The 25807-nt window shown below is 31.5% G+C and overlaps 3 protein-coding genes across 3 annotated transcripts in view; 1 reads left to right on the top strand and 2 right to left on the bottom strand.

Moving 5' to 3' along the window:
* LOC127708701 (guanine nucleotide-binding protein subunit alpha-12-like) lies at positions 1 to 24383 on the bottom strand. Its single transcript, XM_052213819.1, has 3 exons — positions 23868 to 24383; positions 7645 to 7695; positions 1 to 5119 (listed from the first exon to the last, which is right to left on the bottom strand). Exons 1-3 carry the CDS (start codon positions 24327 to 24329, stop codon positions 4550 to 4552), a joined length of 1083 nt encoding a protein of 360 aa, XP_052069779.1. The 5' UTR covers positions 24330 to 24383; the 3' UTR covers positions 1 to 4549.
* Positions 19268 to 25807, bottom strand: part of LOC127708644 ((E3-independent) E2 ubiquitin-conjugating enzyme UBE2O-like) — a 207428-nt gene continuing 200888 nt past the window's right edge. Inside the window, exon 19 of the transcript XR_007985336.1 lies at positions 19268 to 19982. The gene's annotated coding sequence lies outside the window, so the exon portion shown is untranslated. The remainder of the gene's footprint in view (positions 19983 to 25807) is intronic.
* The window catches only part of LOC127708660 (uncharacterized), a 105690-nt gene continuing 104488 nt past the window's right edge, over positions 24606 to 25807 (top strand). Inside the window, exon 1 of the mRNA XM_052213742.1 lies at positions 24606 to 24731. Coding sequence (XP_052069702.1) covers positions 24622 to 24731 — 110 coding nt within the window. The 5' untranslated portion in view covers positions 24606 to 24621. The remainder of the gene's footprint in view (positions 24732 to 25807) is intronic.

Consider the following 25807-nt stretch of genomic DNA (forward strand, 5'->3'; position numbering starts at 1 on the left):
CTTAGTTCTACCCACTATATTAATCTTTTCCAATTCTTCAGTCCTGTCCCTATTTTTCTTAGTTCTACCCACTATATTAATCTTTTCCTATTCTTTAGTCGTGTCCCTATTTTTCTTAGTTACTCCTTAAAAAGACAGGGTAAGATAAAACATTAGAGACACTTCCTTCAAATTAATCTTATTCACTTTTTACTTCCTCAATTGACTATATATAGCTAGTAAGACCTGTTGTGATTTTTTTTCTTCGAATTTTTGTTGTAAATACTTTATTTTATAGTACCTCTTGATAACAAGAGTTAGACTGTAAAAAAGGGTGAGATTTATGACCTTTCTCTCCTTCATTTTTAGCAGTTCCTTTGAGTTCTTAGTTCATCCTTTTAAATATGGTGTAGGATTGAACATAAGGGTTACTTTAGATATGAAACTACACTTGTCAACCATGAATTATAATCTTTAAAAAAATTTGAGCCGAGTGATGTCTAGAAAGATGAAACTTTTTCACCTACAAAAAACATATGACTCATGTCAAAATATATTTTTAGTCATTTTCAAGATCAATGAAACCACTTGTCAAGAAGTACAGTACTACTTTTTTCTGTTGTAGAATGAAAAACTGTGTCAAATAAAATTCAAATAAACTCTTACAAGGATTCCAACATAAATGAAGCCTATTTTAATATTATAACAATTCTGTGTTAATAACACAACTAACAAAAAGAGTAGGAAACACATCTGCTTATTTAAGATACATAATTTATTCTTCATATTAATTATTTCTTCCTTTAACAATTCATATCTTAATATATCAAACCAACAAAAAAACTTCTAGCCAAAAGTATAAACCAAAAGCCAAAATAATTTACTGAAAATCTAAAAATTTCAAGAAAGAAGATAAGCTTGAACATACAGAAAAAAATTCTCAGAGATTTTAATTAAATATTTAATAAAGTAATGAGATCATAGTTTAAACTAAAACAAGAGAGAATGCTCTGAATTTTCTCACCTTTTTCACTATTCATGATTGAATTTCACTTTGAAAGTCTTAAATATAAAGTCCTTCTACAGGTTTCACATAAACTGTACATCATTGATTAACGAAAATGAGGTCAAGACTCAAGGTCAGATTAGGCATGCCAGACAGACGTTTTTACCTAACAAATATTCCATTTAACAAATATGGCTGACTTAACGCTTATGGTATCTGAGAAACAGACATAAGCATGAAAAATTAATGTAGACCAATGAACCATAAAATGAGGGAAAGGTCAGATGAACACTGCAAGACAGACATGTATACGTAACAATCATTCCATACACCAATTATAGGTGACCTATTGCTTTTAGTATCTGAGAAAACAACCTAGCCTTGAAACCTAATGTTGATCATTGATATTGAAATAGGGTCATGGTCAGGTGAACCCTGTCTGACAGACATGAAGCAAATCAAGTTGTCCTATTACTCATTATAAAAAAAAATATCATGTGATAAAAAAACTGTACATTTTTAAAGCAGTCACTGAACCATGAAAATGAGGTAAGTGACAACAAGTATATGCCAGACTGAAACATCATAACATAAGGCATCTGTATACAAGATACATGTATGAAGTATCAAGGTCTTCTATCGTCTGAAATATAAAGCTCTATGCAAATAGTTGCCACTGACGAATTAGCATCCCTATGTCTCATATTCCGCAAGGTTCATTGCAGGCTTGACAAACAATGATATACCAATTGGTTCTACATTAAACATGAACAACAGACATGACACAGATATGACACAGATATGACACAGACTTACACGGACACAATCTCACATAATCCATGATTTACACTCAACAACTAAAAAATTATTTCATTGCACTTGTGTTAATTTATAAAAATTATGCATATAACAAATGTTTCATCCAATAACATTCATGTAAATAATGGTAAATGATTTTACAAACTGTACACTACTACAATACAATAATCATCAGCATGTTTTCTGTATTTGTTCTTCATCGTAATAATTTGTTTATCATACAAACATGTACATTAATTCAATGTATATGTACATTAATATTATTCAAGAAAAAAGCCAAATATATTTGTATCCTGTTATTATTCTGAAATTTATCTCAGTAAACTTTAAAACTGTTCGCATGAATCAATTAAACCAATATAAACCTGAACCAGTCTCTTCAACACTAATTACATGCATCAGTAAAATAAACCTTCATCTTTCTTTAACATTTAAATCAGTTTAGGGTATATTTAACAAAACATAATGTGTATGACTGTAGGATTGTCACTTAAAAGAAAGCTGTTTGTCTTTAAAAATATAGAGGGATAGGACAAGTTGAGATGTACTCACAACAAGAGAGCGTGATTTGCTTCAAGATAGAAAAGAAAGTGCCATTTTGATTTTATTCTTACCTTTATTGCCATTGGTTATTTTTATCAAAATAAGGAGATGTGGTAAATCCCACAGGAGACAACTATCCACCCGAGTTAAAATGATGAAGATATAAGCTTTTTTTCACTGTCTCTCTCTATCTATTTAAGTTTATAAAATAATTCTAAACCACACAAAATATGGGTAAAAAATAATTAAAGGGCAATAATTCATTTAATAGATATCTGATTATTTTGGGGAAAACGGAAAGAAGGTAAAACTTAGATTCATAATATGTGGCCAAGTTGGTTGATTCTAAGTAACAAAAATACAAACTGCATACTAAATACCCTAAGTTTCATTCAGTCAAAGTTTGGTTAAAATTGATACAGTGGTTTTCAGAGTAGAACATTTTTTTGTGTGTTTACGACAACAGAGGATGACAACAGCAGACCCTGTGTGATGCCAATAGATCATGTGGCCCATAGGGCCAGGGGAACTTAAAAGCTTACAGTTACTCATGGACATTTCATTATGACATTTATAAATCTAACAGGTAAAATGAAATGCAAATAAAGCATCAATCTATAAAGGCCATCAGTCTTAAAAAATTACAATTGTTTTAATATTTACCATTCAGTACACTCAAAATAGATGACTTGTATAAAACTCCTTATTATAAAAATGTTCCAGAAAATTACTGGTCATAAGTGATTTTTAAATGGCAAAAAGCCTGTGGACAATTTAATGGCTGGGTCTTTCATCATAAGATATCCAGCATTAAATTCAGCTACTGACGTCTTCAACCTACCTATTGTATGAGCAAACATTCACTTATGTCCTATACTCTGATCTATAAGAATCGGTGGGCTTATGTATTATTTGAATTAAGATTGTTTTAACTATCATGTCTCTAAATTTCATTAAAGGCTACTAAAGTTATTATTTCTTTCTTTTTTTTTTTAAATATTTTAAGACTTAAATAAAACATACATGTATACAGAGTGAGAGCTTTTTCCACTTTAAGGCATAGTTTGATCTTTCTTCGTTTATAGAATCACAATTACATGTTATAATATTTTTCTGCGTCCCTTGATGCTTTTATCAAATAAAAAAAAAACATACCTGAACCAAAAGATCAGGGTCCAAAAAGTAAGAAAAAGTCTCTTTTAAGAACAATTCTCATACCATCTGGCTGCTTCCATTTGCTACATATACATAATGTTTATATAAAAATATATAATTTTATCAAATATGTTGTCCTTCTAGCATTTTTATCAATGACATAAATGTTCTAAACCAAAACTTGATGTACCCAAACTTTTCAGCAGGTTGCTGATTATATTTGCTTATAATGAATTGATAACTTCTTAAATATCTGGATAAAAAGTCACTTTCCAAAAGAAAGAATTTGAACATATTTTTTTTTTAAATGTTAATTCAAAAATAGAATACCTATATTCTTTTCAAGTAATTGATGGAATTAAAATGAAATATTGGCAAAGAAACAAATCTGAAATTTCAAATTTTTCATTCATCAGCATCTGCTTAGGGAGCAACTATTTGGAGGGAGAGAAAAGAAATATGGAAAAAAAAAAGCAGACTGAAAAGAGTTGAAACAAGACAACTGTATAATGCTGGATACAAAAGCGAAAAGTGTATTTAATTTTGTATAACATCATCCACAATTAAATATTGTTGAAAAAATGTTCTTAGTTTTTCAATGCGTTTATCGCAAGATAAAGTCCATACATAAACATAAATTTGAAAAAAATGATTAAAGGTTTTAAACATATAATCACTGTCAACTCACGAATTCAAACAGCAACTAAGATATATTTATATGCATGATTAAAATATTTGCAATACATTGTATATATATCAACTTATTTTATAAAGTGTAAGCATACAATTAATCAATTTACAATTTGTTTTAATTTCTATCAAGGAACAGTGTAGTATAGCAGAATGAAACAAATGAACGCCTCAGGGCAGATAACCAAGTTAAGAGGTACTCTTAGTTGCTGCAATATCATTGACATCTTGACAGAGTGCTACATCACATTGTATGCGATAAGTTTAAAACTATCAGATAAAATGTATTAAATACTAACAATTCACAACAAGTTCTCCCCTAAAAAAGACTAGTCTCATTGAGCGTTACTATGGTAACTACTGTAACATCAATGACCTGAGGTTTTCTTGAAGAATCGTATCTTTCACTGCTTGAAACACAAACTTGATGTTTTCTGTATCTATAGCTGTTGTAAAGTGATGAAAGAGAGGCTTTCCTCGTTCCTTACGACACTCGTCATACAAACTCAGTTCAAATTCCTGTACATCATTGATGTTATGTGGATTTCCTTTGAAGTCAGGAAAGTAGTCTTTTATGCTAACACGGGGCACTTTTTCCTTGAGAAGGTCAAATTTGTTTAAAAACAAAATGATTGACACATTAGCAAATGTTCTATTGTTGATTATCGTTTCAAATATGTCACATGACTCTTGTAGCCTATTTGTCTTCCTATCCTCCAGTAACACTTGATCATACTCACTTGAAGATGCTATAAAAAGAATGGAGGTTACATTTTCGAAACACCAGTACCATTTTTGTCGTTGTGACCTCTGACCCCCTACATCAACAAAGAGAAATGGAACACCATTGATGTCTATAGTATGTTCTGTGATTCCTTTGGTAGCTTTTCTTGCATGTAGAATGTCCAATTTAGTAGGAGAATAATCCTGTAACAAAAACAAAGGTCATTTTAAATAGAAATGGACTACTTGAACAGAGTGACCTGTCTTTAAATGACTCTTTTATCAGGTTGAACTCTTTAAAACTAGGGGTCTTTCAACCAAATGAAGATGTTCTGTATTTGATTTAAGACAGCTATGGAGAAATATAACATGATTGCAATGCCATAGCGAAATGTCCCCTGCACTGTTTAAATGACAAATTAAATTGTGTGTCACAAAGTGTAATTGTGGTACAATGGTCAAAATTTGGTAAAAGTCCCATAACTCCTATAAAAATAGTCAAATCAAAATGATGGAATAATATGGTCAACTAAACATCATGGCAAAAAATCCTACCAAGTACATGAAGTATGAGAGCTTTCTGTCATACTGTTATAATAAAAGATTTTAGTCTTGCTTAGAAGGATGCATTAGATAACACCTGTTTGATATATGGTTTTAATATCAAGTACTTATAAGAATAAAGTTCAAATACAGACAGGGACCTTTAAGGAAGGAATAATAGCTCCAATAAACCATTGTTTGATGAGTGTCAATATAAAGCTTTTCAAACATCTGAATAATTCAACTTCTCAGAATATTGATAAGACTTACAGATATGAATTCTGTTTCCAACTTGGAAAAATCTCAAAAAAAAGTTCATGTGTCTGTTTTTCTTCTTCACAAGGTTTAATAGAAATAAATAGGGAAGTATGTTAAAAGCAATCCGACGACCCAACAAGGAACTGTCGGTAGGACAACCTATTGAGTATATCATCATGAAATCCAATTTTTGTCGTATTATGTTGTACTTTATATTATATAAAATAGGTGCAATCCTTCCATCCAAAAGTCACTGAATTATAAAACTAAGAGTACCGTTATCATGGTTATGATGAAATATCACCTACATCAGTAGGGGTTTTGTTAGGTTATATCTCTCATTGTCTCAAAGGTCATAATGAAAATATTGCTTAAAAGATAACTTAACACAAGCAATCTTTTTTGGGCAGTACTTGAAAAATCTTTCCTTGTCAAATATATGTAGACGATAATAGTATTTCCTCACTCACTCACTTCAAGCAAGTGTTGTGCATGCTTTTCCCCATTAGAATTTATTTCTTGGTGTAATTTATCATGTTTAATACAATGGCAGCAGATTTCATACAAGCCTATGTATAAAGATTGTTGATAATTATGAGATACCAATAAACATGTTTGTTTACATGTACCGGTACTTGTTTCCTTGTTTCCTGTGTTCATCAAAGAGAGAGAGAGGAAGGAAGATTAGTTATGTTATAAATCAACATTTATTGTTCTAATTTCATTGATAACAATGAGCTTATGGAAAAAGTCTTTTTCCAGGAAATCATTGTACAAATCTATTTAAAATCAAAAGTTTAATCTAACCATTCATAAGGTAGCGTAACAGTCTTATTCAGGAAAAAATACGTATGATTGTATTCAAATAGCTATAACTTTGTTGTTTTTTAAAGATATAAAGACAAGTAAAGTATTATCTTAAAGGAGAGATAACCAATTCAAGAACCCAAAAAAGAGTTGGAAAAAAAACCATTACTGCATGTTTCTAAATGACTATATTTGGAAGAAAATTGGAAAAAAAAATTAAAACCATTCTTATTCTAAAATTGGCTTTGTGAGCTTGAATGAGTTTGAATGTCCATCTGGTATCTTTGGCCTCTCTCTTACAGATAATTTAAAGAGATTCTTTTTTTTAAGAATTGAATGCTTCTTTTTGTAATTTTATTGGGGTATAAAAGAGTTGAGTCAAGCACATTTTGTATGAAGCGTGAAGCATTATTGTGACACTGTCATACGATTGTTGACAGCCAATCAAAATTACGGATTCTAATGAAACATACAGGTAATGTAAACATTAACTAAACATTAACTAAAGGGTGTAAAAATAATACTAAAGAGCCTCTCAGAATTTTGATATACGGTTCATTTAAAGACAAATCAATTCTGAATATTGGAGATTTATAAGGTCTTTGGAACAAAAAAGTAGAGCCATTATTCAGTATTACAGTTAAAAGACACATATTATATTTTCTGGTTAGCGATTACCCAGTATAAGGAATTAGCATGGGGTGTTTTGTCTTCCTGCAGATAGCATTCTGGTGTACTAGTATAGCACCTCAACTGAAATCCTACGACGAAGGTAGGCTAGCACAAAGCAGTAAAAGTTATATTCACCCTTTGGTTATTTATTTTCTTTCCATTTTATTTTATTGCGTTGTATTTTTCTCTTTATTTACATATCACAACTTCAACCAAATTATTATTACTAAATTCATATACACTTATTTTTTACTATTAAGCGTCACAATGCCACATCGCAGATTCTCACTTTGGCAAGATTAAAAACGTACTTCACCGTCAAACCATTGCAGTTCTGAGTACCATCACAGTTCAGAGTCCTACATATATAATGGACGTTCTATAAAAAGTAAGTTCACTTTGGTAATCAGAAAACCTGCCTATTTTTCCATGTTTCCTAGTTGACTTACCTGGTGACCAACTTTTTCTAAGTTGTCTGCAAAATACTTCAACGAATCACCCTGTGAATAGAATATGATATATATCAGTAAAACATATATAAAGCAAATAAATTAACAATTGTTTCCAGAATTATCTCCCTTTCAAATTCTATGGAAATGTATTATTCTATTTGCCATGAACATGAACATCAGACTCCATTCAATTAACACTGAAAACCCTGTTAGGAGATCTAGACATCGGCTGTATATATTCTAAACATACAACTAAAATGAAAGTAAGTATGAATGCCCTCTTTATTCGAGTTAATAACATGAATAAGTTTACTAGTATCTAACTATTTCATGATTTTTTTTATAGATCACTGTCTTTAATCTACATGTGATATCAAAAAAATAAAATAAGCCATTTCTGAACTCTTAAATTGAGAACATACTTAGAAAAATTCTTCAATCCTTTTAAGTTTTATTTCTTTCTATATATTAATGTAGCAGTACATAAATATTGTCTGTTTACTTAAAAGCAGAAATTCCATGTGTGATGTCAACATGGACAATTTAAGGTCATGTAAATGTAAATCAGACCTCAAATGAAGATTAAAAACATCAATTTAGATAACGTTTTCAGCAAGACAACTACTCCATAAGATATTTTACTTTCTCAATGTCTTTTTGATTTATTGTAGCAAAATATATATATTTGGTTAACACTTTTGCACACATCTAAATATGAATGACAAGATCTCAACTTTAACACATTAATAACATGAACAGTACCAATTTCACTGCACCAGATGCTTATTTCGACAATAAATGTCTCTTTGAAGTGTTTAAAAGAAAAGAAATATTATGAATCATGTCCTAGAGAACTGAATATATACAACTAATGACTTTTAACGTCACTCTGTTCAAACCTCATGATCATCAAGCTAGCCTAAATGAATCTTTTTCTAGTCTGGCGAGAAATTTACTGCTCTTATTTAATGGACTAGCGTTAGAGTCTACCCATGCTCAAAGTGGGGATATTTTGGCAGTTTTGCTGTTTCACCGGCATGTCTGCATCAAAAAAAAAATACAAGACAATACTCTACAATTCATGTAACAACTGATTATCAGATATATATTACAATTTACAAATCAAAAGTAAAAAAACAAAAAAGACAAACTCCAAGAAAAATTCAAAACAGAAAGTCCTTTATCAAAGTGAACATCTGCAGGATGTCTTTTAGTCATGCTAGTAATTACTTTTTGACTTTTAAATTTAGGGACCAAACCTGGCCTTTCATGTATCATATCTTCTCATTAGGCAACATTGTTTCATGTACTTGACCCCAAAGGGCCCAAATAAATAAGTTCTTGTATATATATATAATATATATTTAGAACAAGAATGTGTCCATAGTACATGGATGCCCCACTCGCACTATCATTTTCTATGCTCAATGGACCGTGAAATTGGGGTCAAAACTCTAATTTGGCATTAAAATTAGAAAGATCATATCATAGGGAACATGTGTACTAAATTTCAAGTTGATTGGACTTCAACTTCATCAAAAACTACCTTGACCAAAAACTTTTACCTGAAGCGGGACAGTATCATTTTCTATGTTCAGTGGACCGTGAAATTGGGATCAAAACTCTAATTTGGCATTAAAATTAGAAAGATCATATCATAGGGAACATGTGTACTAAGTTTCAAGTTGATTGGACTTCAACTTCATCAAAAACTATATTGACCAAAAACTTTAACCTGAAGCGACCAAAATCTTTAACCTAAAGCAGGACAGACAGACGAATGAACGGGCGGACGAACAAACAGACCCACAGACCAAAAAACATAATGCCCCTAGGTGGGGCAAAAAAAAGATAAGAAATATCTCCAAATTTAGGCTTTGATATTTAAGGGATAATACATAAAATTGAGAATGGAAATGGGGAATGTGTCAAAGAGACAACAACCCGACCATAGAACAGACAACAGCAGAAGGTCACCAACAGGTCTTCAATGCAGCGAGAAATTCCCGCACCCGGAGACGTCCTTCAGCTGGCCCCTAAACAAATATATATACTAGTTCAGTGATAATGAACGCCATACTAAACTCCAAATTGTACACAAGAAACTAAAATTAAAAATAATACAAGACTAACAAAGGCTAGAGGCTCCTGACTTGGGACAGGCGCAAAAATGCGGCGGGGTTAAACATGTTTATGAGATCTCAACCCTCCCCCTATACCTCTAGCCAATGTAGAAAAGTAAACGCATAACAATACGCACATTAAAATTCAGTTCAAGAGAAGTCCGAGTCTGATGTCAGAAAATGTAACCAAAGAAAATAAACAAAATGACAATAATACATAAATAACAACAGACTACTAGCAGTTAACTGACATGCCAGCTCCAGACTTCAATTAAACTGATTGAAAGATTATGTCTTCATCATATGAATATCAGGCACAATCCTTCCCGTTAGGGGTTTAGTATCATACCATCATAACATATATGAGAAGAACATAACCCGTGTCATGCCAACAACTGGTTTTTAAATAAATGTGTTTAGTGCCGATGCAAAGACCCTATAAGTGAATCAATATTAACGCCAAAATATGCAATCTTTAATGACCTGACAACAGTATCGTAACTATATCCCTTCTTAATAAGTCTATTTAAAGGTTTTGTTAGCTTCAGAGGTGAATACTGACATTTTTGTGCTTTATAAAGAATATTTCCATAAAAATTGGATGTGAAATACCTGAACGTATAAGAAGTCTGCATGTTGAGCTATATTTACGAATGATGTCCTTATACCGATGATAAAATTTAGTAAATGTTTTGACTAGTTTGTGATATCGAAAACCCTGGTGTAATAATTTTTCAGTAATACATAAATTTCTCTCGTTAAAATCTAAAACATTGTTACATACACGAGCGAATCGTACAAGTTGAGATATATAAACACCGTAAGATGGTGACAAGGGAACGTCACCATCTAAAAATGGATAAATAACGATAGGAAATGAAAAATCATCTCTTTTATCATATATTTTAGTATTAAGCTTTCCATTAATGATATAGATATCAAGATCGAGGAAAGGGCAGTGGTCATTGTTAGTATTAGCTTTATTTAAAGTAAGTTCAACAGGATAAATTTCTTTAGTATACATACTGAAGTCGTCATTATTGAGAGCCAAAATATCATCCAAATATCTAAAAGTATTATTAAATTTGTGTATCAGATGTTGTTTCGATGGGTCTTTGCTGATTTTTGTCATAAATTGTAACTCATAGCAATACAAAAAAAAGGTCCGCAATAACTGGTGCACAGTTAGTCCCCATTGGAATTCCGATAACCTGACGATATACGGAATCTCCAAAGCGAACAAAAATGTTATCTAGTAAAAATTCAAGGGCATATATAGTATCAAAGCATGTCCAATTGACATAGTTTTTTTGTTTATTGCTACTAAAAAATGACCTAAAAGAGTTTGAACATATATATTCACATTCTGACTTTTTAAATGCCCATTTAATTAGGTGTGTGAATTTTTTCTAAATGAGAATGTGAGGCAATGTGTTATATAGGGTAGAAAAATCAAAACTTTGAACAGATTCAAAATCACCAATATATGCATGTAATTTATCAAGTACTTCCAACGAGTTCTTGACACTCCAAAAGTAATTAATTCCACTATTTTCGAAGGCCTTATTTGAACAATTTATTATCAGGTTTTTGATTGTACCAAGTGTACTGGTAAGAAGAATAGACAATTTAGTAGTGGAACAATGGCTTGAAGACGAAATGAATCTATATTTGTAAGGTGTTTTGTGTAGCTTCGGAAGCCAATACATAGTTGGGACTTTCATTGTATTTGGTTCTGCTTGTAAAGCGGTAGCTAAAAGTTTATGTTTGTTACAAATGTCGTTTTCTGAAAATGGAGTCAGTTGGAATGTTGGTGAATTGGTGATTTCTTTTTTCAGAACCTCAATGTAAAATTTACGTCAAACAATAATAATATTATTAGCAGCTTTATCGGCCGGGACAAAAACAAATTCCTTGGCTAGTTCTTTTAGTTTATGTTTGATACGAGAAATAGGTTTATTGTGGTTATTGTTAAAAGTAAAATGTTCTTTAAAATGTTGAATACGTATATCAACTATGTTCATTACTGAATTAAAAAAAGAGTCCAAAGATGTATACTGTCAGCTTTATAACAGTTTATATGTGTACTTACCGAAAATGTATGTGCAAGATGATTGTTAAAACATGTATATACATGTATATGTACTTACCGAAAATGTATGTGCAAGATGATTGTTAAAACATGTATATACATGTATATGTACATTGTTGAATACTAAGTACTGTATCACAAAAGAGTAAAATATAAATATTTATAAGTACATTTATTTAAAAATAAGGAGATGTGGTAGTTCTATACCTACATGTAATATCACTCAAATTTTTTTACTTGACTTGTAATGACAGTTATGTACATTAAAAATTGCAGTAAATGTACAATAAAAAACTTGTATTATAAACATAAACATGATAAATGTTTTACATTATTTACAATGTAAGGTATGTTCAACAGAAAAAATCACTTCCTCATTTTAAATATAATATATCAACCTGACAAAAGAAAATAATTCATTCAACAATTGGAGATACATGTATAATATTATAACGTAGAATTTTAATGATGACATTTGCTGAGTCATTTTCATGTTTCATTATTCTCAGTAAAATTCTTTTACAAGACATGCAAGAAGCAAAATCATGTTTATATATGAAGGGTTTTACATTATAGACATTTTGTATTTTAGTCATGACAGTCATGTGATTTTAGTAAAAATTTAAATTACTCTACATTCCAGTTAACTGTCATTGTGAAAGTTAATTGGTGTACCGGTATATACTTATTAAAATGAATTTCCAATAAGTTTTACTTTTGTTCAGACTATTGTCACTGACAGATTTAAAACCCTGTCCTGACTAATACTGTGCTTGGACATTTCTGGAAAAACCATGGCCATGTTCACCCTATAATGACCTATCCCGATTCCCGTAAATATATTTATCCTGCTGTTTTCATTTATATAACTGGTTCACATAATCTTATGCAATATTCATACACCTTTGTCCTATCATCTACAAAAATGTAACTAAAACACAAGTGTACAATATTGCACTAAGTCTTACACTGTATTGAAACCATGGTATTTTATAATGTACGTGTACATGGTACCAAGACTCAAAACATAGTATACATATATAGTTACAATGCCTTTTATCTCCTGGTACAGTGTATGTAAGGTACATGTACTGATCGTGTATTGACTTTTATGGACAAATGTACATTTTTTTTTGTACAAACATCCTTCACTTTCTATTATAACCCTAATAACTGTCCCTTTATATACAGTACAAACTACATTTGTTGTTGCTCGTGGTCAATATAAATCTTCCCTGTTAAATTTATCTAATACAATTTTACAACATAATTTGCTATTACAAAATTCCAGTTATTATGTAATTGTGTAGCCACTCAATCCAGTTTCTTAAGATACTTGAGAATGAGCACTCTCAATTTTCATTTTCATCTTACATGTATATACTCCATCCTGTTACTTTGCACTACTTGTAAGTTTAAGCATGCATAGTGGTTTATATACATTTTTTTTGTAAAGTTAAAACTATGACTATACCTTAATATTCACTACAATAAGTACTATTTCTTAAATATGTTTTTACTTCCTTAATTGTGAAACTATCCAAATATATTGGGAATATAAAAGTGCATGCAATGTTCTAGCTAGAATCTGAAGGCAAAAGTTGTCATAGATTGCTCTGACATTTTTTGTCTGATGGTCTTTTTGGGACTGTGGGATGTTCTAAGACAGTAGATGTATAAAACATGGAAATTTTACAACCTAGACCTGGGGCGTCAAGTTTCTGTCTTGAATTGTAATACATGATGATCAATTGTCAGTAAGGTTTGTTGGTAAATACTGCCCCTTCGTATTTAGTGCTCTCATCATTACTCCTCAAGCATGTCAAGTGGTCAATACTGCCAATAACTGGTAGAAACAAGAAATTATTTGAATCTAGAATAATCTGAAATTCTGGAAAAATTGATCAGAAATGTATGATGAAAACTAATCCAACTTAATAGGGTTAGCCATGCACACATGGCTAAGGTTCAATTTACTTTCACTGATATTTCAGTATAAACTAACTGATGCATGGCTATAATGCATGGCTACCATTATAAATTGGGTTAATCATGTTAATAGTATTTATCATAAATTTCTCATCAATTTTCCAGAATTCATAATCATTCCAGATTCAAATAATTCCTTGTTAAGATTAAAATTTTCAAAATTGTCTGGACTATTAATTCTTGTACAACATGGTCAATAGAGGGGAATTATCTATACAATATTTGTATGTTTAACTAACTTTTATCATTAATAATTGATCAATCCGTTCTTTAAAATTTTATGAAATTTACTCTTACAATGCGCATGTATGGCTGCAAACCAAAAATATATATTGAGGCATAATTTTACTCTTTCATGATCAATTTTAACCTAAAAATTGAACATGTAACATTAACTTACAATCCAATACTTTTGTAGAAAAATACAAAATAACTGAAGAACGGTAAAAGTGACCCTACCCAAATTTGAACTTGATCTGAGTTTTGTGGTAATAAGTATTGTGTATAAGTTTCATAAAATTTGGTTGAGGTAAACTTAAGTTAGAGAACAGAAACGAAAAATTTGGCAATTTTTCCATTTGTAAAGGGGCATAACTCTAGAACGGTTAAAGTGACACCACCATAATTCAAACTTGATCTGTATTTTGTTGTAATAAGCATTGTGTATAAGTTTCATAACATTTGGTTGAGGCAAACTAAAGTTAGAGAATGGAAACCAACTTTGGGACGTACAAGGGTAAAACTTAATGCCCCCTCCGCCTCGGAAAAAAACCAGTGCCGTAACTGTTTTCAATGTAATTAACTATACCATGTATACTGTGGATTCATTTTTATTTGTGGTATACCAATTTTTGTGGGTTTCATGGGTCACAGCAACCCACGATTTTATGAATTCAACGAAGAATAATCCTGAGAAATGTGTATTCAGCCAGATGTGTATTTCCAGTTATGTTGTGCAATTCTAGTTAAGGGTTGACTTGCGATTAGCATGGTAACATAAATTGTGTTCATGAAATAAAATAAATTTGGAAATCTGTAGACTACATGTACATGTATCAGTAAGATTTTACTTTAAATTTTTATATTGATAAAAATAGTGCATGGGAAATAACTGCAAGTTGTTAATAACTGTGTCATAATTTGGTTTAATGGTGATTAAAAATCAATAGGATTGAGTACTATTGCCCTTACATGTAGGTAATATTGTTTTTGACATGAACATTAAATTTCACACCTTTATTCTGGACAGAAACGAATTGTTATCAAAATAATAATTTACTTGCACAAGAACACATTGTGATGTACATGTACACTTGTAACCCATTTACTAATAAGGCCAGGGAAAAATGATTGTTGGTTTCCCATACATTGGAAAATTTTCAAGGCCCAACAGCCAGGATTTTTTTTTGTGTGTATCAATAGTGTTGCTATAGACTGTGAGTATAACAATTATTTATTCACTTGACAACTGGTATAAACTTAGGCGACTTTAATAACATAAAGAACTGGTGTCCATGTATTCAATCTTAATAGAATATTGGCGCTTGGTGCAAGGTGGCCATTTTAGGGGGTCAGTTAAGTGCTTTGGTGATCTGGAAACGAAGGCTGGAAAAAATTACATTGACATTGTTATGCTTCTAAACAATAAAACTGAAACGTTTATGAAAAAATATTTGATTATCATTGCTGGATCGGAACAATACACGTTCTTTTTAAAAAATTTGTTTAGGTTCAGTCCAAAAAAAAAAATTACCCAGCCATGTAAGGGGAAACCAACAATCATTTTTCCCTGGTCTAATTACCTTTTATACATTATACATGTAGGTACAAATCATACATTTTACAAATAAAATATTAATTTCAAAATCGATCATCAAAATTCAATGAAATAATTATTTCCGACATGAAACTTAGAATTTAGAAAAAAAATAGGTTTTTACATGTTCCCCAAAGTTTATATAACAAAACCATGCTTTATTTTATGAGCTTGGGCTGCAAACATCGAAAAACGTGTTTCTTACTTTTGATAATTTTCTAATAAAATTGAGAATGGAAATGGGGAATGTGTCAAAGAGACAACAACCCGACCATAGAATAGACAACAGCAGAAGGTCACCAACAGGTCTTCAATGCAGCGAGAAATTCCCGCACCCGGAGGCGTCCTTCAGCTGGCCCCTAAACAAATATATATACTAGTTCAGTGATAATGAACGCCATACTAAACTCCAAATTGTACACAAGAAACTAAAATTAAAAATAATACAAGACTAACAAAGGCTAGAGGCTCCTGACTTGGGACAGGCGCAAAAATGCGGCGGGGTTAAACATGTTTATGAGATCTCAACCCTCCCCCTATACCTCTAGCCAATGTAGAAAAGTAAACGCATAACAATACGCACATTAAAATTCAGTTCAAGAGAAGTCCGAGTCTGATGTCAGAAGATGTAACCAAAGAAAATAAACAAAATGACAATAATACATACATTGTAAATAAAATGCTTCGCTGGGGCGCAGCTTGATACGACCGCAGAGGTCGAACCCTGAACAGTTGGGGCAAGTATGGACACAACATTCAAGCTTGATACAGCTCTGAATTTGGATTGTTTTTAAATATTTGACACAGCATAGGTTTCTGACACAGAAAGAATGTGGTCTAAGAACTTGAATTTTTTTAATTTACCTATTATGGTCCAATGTCCAAAATCAAAATACATGGTTAGATTCAGCATATCAAAGAACCCCATATATTCAATTTTTGTTGAAATCAAACAAAGTTTAATTTTGGACCCCAACTTGGACCAACTTGAAAACTGGGCCCATAATCAAAAATCTAAACACATGTTTAGATTCAGCATATCAAAGAACCCCAAGAATTCAATTTTTGCTAAAATCAAACTAAGTTTAATTTTGGACCCTTTGGACCTTAATTAGACCAATTTAAAAAACGGGACTTAAAATTAAAAATCTAAATACATGGTTAGATTTGGAATATCAAAGAACCCCAATAATTCAATTTTTAATGAAATCAAACAAAGTTAAATTTTGGACCCTTTTGACCTCAATATGAACCAATTTGATAGCGGGACCCACAAATAAAAATCTAAATTCATGGTTAGATTCAGCATATCAAAGAACCCCATATATTCAATTTTTGTTGAAATCAAACAAAGTTTAATTTTGGACCCCAACTTGGACCAACTTGAAAACTGGGCCCATAATCAAAAATCTAAACACATGTTTAGATTCAGCATATCAAAGAACCCCAAGAATTCAATTTTTGCTAAAATCAAACTAAGTTTAATTTTGGACCCTTTGGACCTTAATTAGACCAATTTAAAAAACGGGACTTAAAATTAAAAATCTAAATACATGGTTAGATTTGGAATATCAAAGAACCCCAATAATTCAATTTTTAATGAAATCAAACAAAGTTAAATTTTGGACCCTTTTGACCTCAATATGAACCAATTTGATAGCGGGACCCACAAATAAAAATCTAAATTCATGGTTAGATTCAGCATATCAAAGAACCCCTATATTCAATTTTTGTTGAAATCAAAAAAAGTTTAATTTTGGACCCCAACTTGGACCAACTTGAAAACTGGGCCCATAATCAAAAATCTAAACACATGTTTAGATACAGCATATCAAAGAACCCTAAGAATTCAATTTTTGTTAAAATCAAACTAAGTTTAATTTTGGACCCTTTGGACCTCAATGAAGACCAATTTAAAAAAAACGGGACTTAAAATTAAAAATCTAAATACACGGTTAGATTTGGCATATCAAAGAACCCCAATAATTCAATTCTTGATGAAATCAAACATAGTTTAATTTTGGACCCTTTTGACCTCAATATGAACCAATTTGATAGCGGGGCCTACAAATAAAAAATCTAAATACATGGTTAGATTCAGCATATCAAAGAACCTCATATATTCAATTTTTGATGAAATCAAACAAAGTTTAATTTTGGACCCTTTTGACCTCAATATGAACCAATTTGATAGCGGGCCCACAAATAAAAAATCTAAATACATGGTAAGATTCAGCATATCAAAGAACCCCATATATTCAATTTTTGTTGAAATCAAACAAAGTTTAATTTTGGACCCCAGTTTGGACCAACTTGAAAACTGGGCCAAAAATCTAAAATCTAAATACATGTTTAGATTCAGCATATCAAAGAACCCCATATATTCAATTTTTCTTGAAATCAAACAAAGTTTAATTTTGGACCCCAACTTGGACCAACTTGAAAACTGGGCCCATAATCAAAAATCTAAACACATGTTTAGATTCAGCATATCAAAGAACCCCAAGAATTCAATTTTACTTAAAATCAAACTAAGTTTAATTTTGGACCCTTTGGACCTTAATGTAGACCAATTTAAAAAACGGGACCCAAAATTAAAAATCTAAATACATGGTTAGATTTGGAATATCAAAGAACCCCAATAATTCAATTTTTAATGAAATCAAACAAAGTTAAATTTTGGACCCTTTTGACCTCAATATGAACCAATTTGATAGCGGGACCCACAAATAAAAATCTAAATTCATGGTTAGATTCAGCATATCAAAGAACCCCTATATTCAATTTTTGTTGAAATCAAAAAAAGTTTAATTTTGGACCCCAACTTGGACCAACTTGAAAACTGGGCCCATAATCAAAAATCTAAACACATGTTTAGATTCAGCATATCAAAGAACCCCAAGAATTCAATTTTTGTTAAAATCAAACTAAGTTTAATTTTGGACCCTTTGGACCTCAATGAAGACCAATTTAAAAAAAACGGGACTTAAAATTAAAAATCTAAATACACGGTTAGATTTGGCATATCAAAGAACCCCAATAATTCAATTTTTGATGAAATCAAACAAAGTTTAATTTTGGACCCTTTTGACCTCAATATGAACCAATTTGATAGCGGGGGTCCACAAATAAAAAATCTAAATACATGGTTAGATTCAGCATATCAAAGAACCCCATATATTCAATTTTTGTTGAAATCAAACAAAGTTTAATTTTGGACCCCAATTTGGACCAACTTGAAAACTGGGCCAAAAATCAAAAATCTAAATACATGTTTAGATTCAGCATATCAAAGAACCCCATATATTCAATTTTTGTTAAAATCAAACAAATTTTAATTTTGGACCCTTTGGACCTTAATGTAGACCAATTTGAAAACTGGATCCAAAATTAAAAATCTAAATACATCGTTAGATTCGGCATAACAAATAAATAAATGTGGTCAAAGATTTTACAAATCTAATGCGCCATACTGTGCAATTAAAGATTACTTCTTGAAATTTTTCAATATTTGAAATTTGAAAAAACAATAATATTTGAAGAATAATTCTTTTTAATTTCTGAAATCTGAAATGAGAAAAAATTGACCCCCCACAATTTCTTTTTATCCCCCCCCCCCCCCCTTTTTCCCCCAAAAAATTATTTCCCTCAAGATATGGTCATAATCTCAATTCAAATTTCCAATGGAGTTGGCAACCATAGTTACCCATTTAAATTTACCATAGTGCTAACTTAATCTATTTTATAATAGAATTAAAAATATAGTGTCAAATCTTTCATATGGATTTTTTTGTAAAAAAAAAAGATGCAACATTTGCAGATATTTTTACTGGTCTTCCTTTATAAATATGCATTTCTTTAAACATAATTTAAAAGCAGTGTAAGGGAAGTAACCAAAACGTTGTATTTGGATTACCTCCCTTACACTGTTTTAAATTATCTTAATTGTTCATTAACCATTACTTTATACATAATTTAAAAGCAGTGTAAGGGAGATAATTTCAATGATGTATTTGATTTATCTCCCTTACACTGCTTTAAATTATGTTTTGTACTAAAGTATTTGTCCATTAACCAGGACAACCTTGTTTTTCCCCCTTTTTTGCCCCTAATTCTTAAACGGTTTGAGCCATAACCCCTCAAAGCAAATCCTAACCATCCCTTTGTCGTATGGATACTTGTAGTATAATTTCAGAGAGATCCATACACCGTTCCACAGTTATTGTCTGGAAACTAGAAAATGCTTATTTTTGGCCCCTTTTTGGCCCCTAATTCCTTAACTGTTGGTACCATAACCCCCAAAATCAATCCCCACCTTCCTTTTGTTGTATTGAACCTTATGGTAAAATTTCATAGAGATCCATTCACTTAAACTAAAGTTAGAGTGCGAAAACTAATGCGTATTCGGACGACGACGCCGGATGACGACGACGACGCCAACGTCATACCAATATACGACCACAAAAATTTTTTTGCGGTCGTATAATAACAACAGACTACTAGCAGTTAACTGACATGCCAGCTCCAGACTTCAATTAAACTGATTGAAAGATTATGTCTTCATCATATGAATATCAGGCACAATCCTTCCCGTTAGGGGTTTAGTATCATATCATCATAACATATATGAGAAGAACATAACCCGTGTCATGCCAACAACTGGTTTTTAAATAATTGTGTTTAGTGCCGATGCAAAGACCCTATAAGTGAATCAATATTAACGCCAAAATATGCAATCTTTAATGACCTGACAACAGTATCGTAACTATATCCCTTCTTAATAAGTCTATTTAAAGGTTTTGTTAGCTTCAGAGGTGAATACTGACATTTTTGTGCTTTATAAAGAATATTTCCATAAAAAATTGGATGTGAAATACCTGAACGTATAAGAAGTCTGCATGTTGAGCTATATTTACGAATGATGTCCTTATACCGATGATAAAATTTAGTAAATGTTTTGACTAGTTTGTGATATTGAAAACCCTGGTGTAATAATTTTTCAGTAATACATAAATTTCTCTCGTTAAAATCTAAAACATTGTTACATACACGAGCGAATCGTACAAGTTGAGATACAATGTATATAAACACCGTCAGATGGTGACAAGGGAACGTCACCATCTAAAAATGGATAAATAACGATAGGAAATGAAAAATCATCTCTTTTATCATATATTTTAGTATTAAGCTTTCCATTAATGATATAGATATCAAGATCGAGGAAAGGGCAGTGGTCATTGTTAGTATTAGCTTTATTTAAAGTAAGTTCAACAGGATAAATTTCTTTAGTATACATACTGAAGTCGTCATTATTGAGAGCCAAAATATCATCCAAATATCTAAAAGTATTATTAAATTTGTGTATCAGATGTTGTTTCGATGGGTCTTTGCTGATTTTTGTCATAAATTGTAACTCATAGCAATACAAAAAAAGGTCCGCAATAAGTGGTGCACAGTTAGTCCCCATTGGAATTCCGATAACCTGACGATATACGGAATCTCCAAAGCGAACAAAAATGTTATCTAGTAAAAATTCAAGGGCATATATAGTATCAAAGCATGTCCAATTGACATAGTTTTTTTGTTTATTGCTACTAAAAAATGACCTAAAAGAGTTTGAACATATATATTCACATTCTGACTTTTTTAATGCCCATTTAATTAGGTGTGTGAATTTTTTCTTAATGAGAATGTGAGGCAACGTGGTATATAGGGTAGAAAAATCAAAACTTTGAACAGATTCAAAATCACCAATTTGACGAGTTCTTGACACTCCAAAAGTAATTAATTCCACTATTTTCGAAGGCCTTATTTGAACAATTTATTATCAGGTTTTTGATTGTACCAAGTGTACTAGTAAGAAGAATAGACAATTTAGTAGTGGAACAATGGCTTGAAGACGAAATAAATCTATATTTGTAAGGTGTTTTGTGTAGCTTCGGAAGCCAATACATAGTTGGGACTTTCATTGTATTTGGTTCTGCTTGTAAAGCGGTAGCTAAAAGTTTATGTTTGTTACAGATGTCGTTTTCTGAAAATGGAGTCAGTTGGAATGTTGGTGAATTGGTGATTTCTTTTTTCAGAACCTCAATGTAAAATTTACGTCAAACAATAATAATATTATTAGCAGCTTTATCGGCCGGGACAAAAACAAATTCCTTGGCTAGTTCTTTTAGTTTATGTTTGATACGAGAAATAGGTTTATTGTGGTTATTGTTAAGAGTAAAATGTTCTTTAAAATGTTGAATACGTATATCAACTATGTTCATTACTGAATTAAAAAAAGAGTCCAAAGATTTTTGGCCAGCTTTTTCCCGTTTTATCCATTTCAAACAGTAAGTATGGAGTGAGTCGTGGATGATATTACGACTCTCATTCCAATTAATAATTGACGGGGGACGATATTTAGGTCCTTTACTGAGGAATGATTTTAACTCTCGGTCTTGAACGATGTTAAGATCTCCTGTTATAACATGGGAAATGGGTCCATAAATGTATTCGGAATTACTGCAATTACATGAAGTAGGTGTATTTTCACTGATATTAACATCTTTACACAATTGGCTATAATTAAACACAAATTTCCGGGTAGATTTCTTGTAAATATAACAAATAAGAGGGAGCTCATGATCAGTATTATCAAAATATCCCGGAATTTGTTCTTTCACAGAATGGTCGTTAAAAATACCGGCAATATTTACAAAATCAAAACCTTTATTGACATACTTTATTTTAATAAACTGTTTTTTATGATCTTCAGGGCGATCAATTTTGGGAAACAGTTTAGAATAACAATATGCCATTATAATTTGAACGATTTCATACTTAGGACTGCTATATGAAATTGTGTTGCAATCCTCTAAAATTTTATTTAACTTATTAACCGGTAATGAACAGAGCTTTGTTAACAGATAATGTCTGCCGTTGTTTTTTGAAATAGAAATTAGGTCCGAAATATTGGTATGATTGGTCCGAAATTTTCTTTGATTGCGATTTTTTCTACGACCATGAGAACGGTTTTTACGAACAGTTTTAGAAACTATATCCAAAATGTTAACAGAATCGGTTCTTGATATACATTGTATTACCAATTCCCATGATATTATCATTAAGACCAAGAGGGTAGACTGTCTGTAATTTTTTAATCCAATTTAATTCAATTATTTTCTGTGATCGTACAAACTTTGAATGAGATTCACCAGGCTGCTTAATATTTCATGATGAGGGAAAATAACTTTTAATCAGCTGTACATCAAAGGGCTTTGAATACATTTCGGCTAGAAATTATAAATTGCTAAACAAACAAATACAATTAGTTGCCTTTGTCCACCCTTGCAATCGAAGTTTTAAATGAACATTTCAACCTAGAATGACCAAGCGAAGATTTTGACAATTCAAAACATTTTAAATGAATTTTTATCTTTTATTTTTTATATATATTCAAACAGTGATCCACGAATTCACATATCTGAAGCATTTTTTTTTTTTGAAACAGAGATCCACAATTTAAGTATCCAACGAAATGTCTATTTTTCTCTTTCTGAGAAAATAGTTTTAGATTAAATTAAATGACTAAATATAAATGTGCTTACAATGTAAAAGCCATAGACCTTATTGCTATTTTGGGAATCTGTGACACTTGTCTGTTGAACTATTAACGTCATATAACAGTTACTTTTCCTCATGGCGTCAGACATTTTCTATTGTGATGTCAAAATTTGACGGGAACCTTTGTGATGTCCAGTAAAAGCGGACAGATAGGGATAAGGTGTATACTCATTTGAATGCATGATTTGATGTATTCAGTTGTTAAACAGAGAATTGCAAGAGTCAAATCAACACGTCTCATTAAGGAAATCCCCAATAAATAAGTATAATTTGCAGGTATTGCTAAGATTTAGATACATGTACATTGTACATGTAAGTCAAAGATTCAAGGGGAGATAATTTGTTATAAGATAGTTAGTTTGAGATTATTTCATCCAAAGAGGTATATGGCCTTCAACTGCAGATTTATAAAACCTGATTAAAGCTTGAATATAATATTAATACATATTGTAAATATTTGTGAGTGATATAACCTCCCAATAGGGTGTGATATTGATAAAACAGCGAAACAATACATGGGCAAAACCTTTTTTGTCGAACCTTCTGTTACTAGTATTTTTTTTATTATAACCTGAATTTTTAAATTACACACCAGCTGAAATTCACGCCTTCTGTCGTATGCTTGCTGTATGCCAGAATCTTTCCACAATTCTATCATTGGTTCAATATATTTCTGAAATGTCATTTCATCAAGTTTGTTTGCGTTTTCACAGCCGAAAACAAAGGTGCCATGTTTAGCATTTTCTTCGTCTCCCCAAGGGATGCTTAGCTTTTCCCTTGCATCGATAAGAACTCTCAATCCCTTAACAATATTCCCATAAATCACACTTTTAAATTCTCGAACTGCCTCATCGTCAAATTCTTGTCCATGAATAATTTTCATTTGTTTTAAAAATGTACTTTTGCCACTCTCTCCAGCACCAAGAAGTAATATTTTGATTGTTCTTCTAAAAGTTATCTTTTCTTTGGCTAAGGCTTTATCGATCATTTTACTCCTATTTTTCTGCTGTTTGTCTGTATCGGTCATACAGCATGACATGATTATGTCAGCCATTGTGGGCTTTCACCCCGCCCATGACGTCAAATCAACAAACCAACTTCCGGTTAACTCGAATGATTATGCGCCCTCTAGCGACCAGTAGCAAGCAATTGATAGAGAGAGGAATGTAACGACTGGATTATTCAGGTTAAGTCGAGTTTTGGACTGGAATTTAAATTTCTATGTAGAGTAAAACTAGAACTGACTAGTACACAGTACAGTTTTTTGCTACTGGTTTATTTTTTTCCCTAACCTATGCCTATGGATGAGTACACAGACATTTGAATTGGAACCAGACTGTTTAAAAATGGCAGCCTCCATGTTCAGAGGACATGGAAAGTTATTACATCAAGTCTGCCGAAAACACAAGATTTTTTTGGATGCAAAACGACGAACCTCAACATCATACATTATTCTGTAAGACCTTTTGTCGCTGATGCACGTTTAAAACATATGAACTTCGGAAAGAAGATGCAAATATGATTTAGTTATGCAATAAAAAAAACCTTGGCTGGCACAGAGACTATTAACAAAAAGTACTATGACATAGTAGTCTCTGACTCCTCAGGCCAGCATCACAGGATATCAGGTCTATCCGTTCCAATACTTTAAAAAGATGTTCTGCTTCACAAGTTCGGGATCATTATCCATCAAATCATTAGACATTACAAATGAAATAAAATTTTATATTTTGGTATGTTTGATGGGCTTCTCATGATCAAAATGAATATCACCAGGAATACACCTGAATTACCGCTTCATGTATATGTCTGCATTACCATTAATCACTATTGGGATTCTGAGTCTGGATAGATTTTCTGGATTTGGCTGTCTGCTAATCACTTATCAAGCCCTATTAATAGAAGTAAGAATGGAAACGGGGAGTGTGTTATAGAGACAACAACACAGGCACTTGTCTCTAAAAATTTTTTTCCTTTAAATCTTAATATAACACAAGGTACTTACATGTAACTCACTAACTTCCGTTACATTTCGATTTTGCAGTTGTCTACCCCACTAACACTTGTGATGCCGTAAATCTACATTGATTTATCTTCAAAATGATGTATGACACGCCTACCTTTGTTGTCGGAATTATTAGTAGCAGGCCTCCCAAGTATGTCAACCGTAATTATTTCGTCTTCTCACAGCCCTTTGGAAATATTAATCTCGCAGTAAAAGGTTAATAATTGTCCCCTTGGTATCTTTCCCCTTTTTTATATATACATATCTCGGTTTCCGATTGGTCAAATCTTATTGCCAAAAATAAATTTTTCTTGGAGTTATCTCAATTTTATATGTAAAGTCCACAAAGAGTCTGAATGACATTGATGGAATAGGAAAATTTTGAGTCTAAAAATAGAAACTCATTAGAGATACCTCAAATAACACTTATTAGATTTTTTTTCACAGAAACTTTTACAAATTTACTATCTGGATGATAAGTTCTATTCAGAGAAAAACTAGCAGGTTTTTGGGAAATACTTTTTATA

Source organism: Mytilus californianus, unplaced genomic scaffold (genome assembly GCF_021869535.1).
Source record: "Mytilus californianus isolate M0D057914Y unplaced genomic scaffold, xbMytCali1.0.p SCAF_7, whole genome shotgun sequence".
Classification (NCBI taxonomy): Eukaryota; Metazoa; Mollusca; class Bivalvia; order Mytilida; family Mytilidae; genus Mytilus; species Mytilus californianus.

Coding starts and splice junctions, on each gene's coding strand:
- LOC127708701 (XM_052213819.1), bottom strand. CDS start 24,329: ATGGCTGACATAATCATGTCATGCTGTATGACCGATACAGACAAACAG. Junction 7,696..23,867: donor GAAGGCGTGAATTTCAGCTG/GTGTGTAATTTA, acceptor TTCTATTCACAG/GGTGATTCGTTGAAGTATTT. Junction 5,120..7,644: donor TAGAAAAAGTTGGTCACCAG/GTAAGTCAACTA, acceptor TTTTTGTTACAG/GATTATTCTCCTACTAAATT.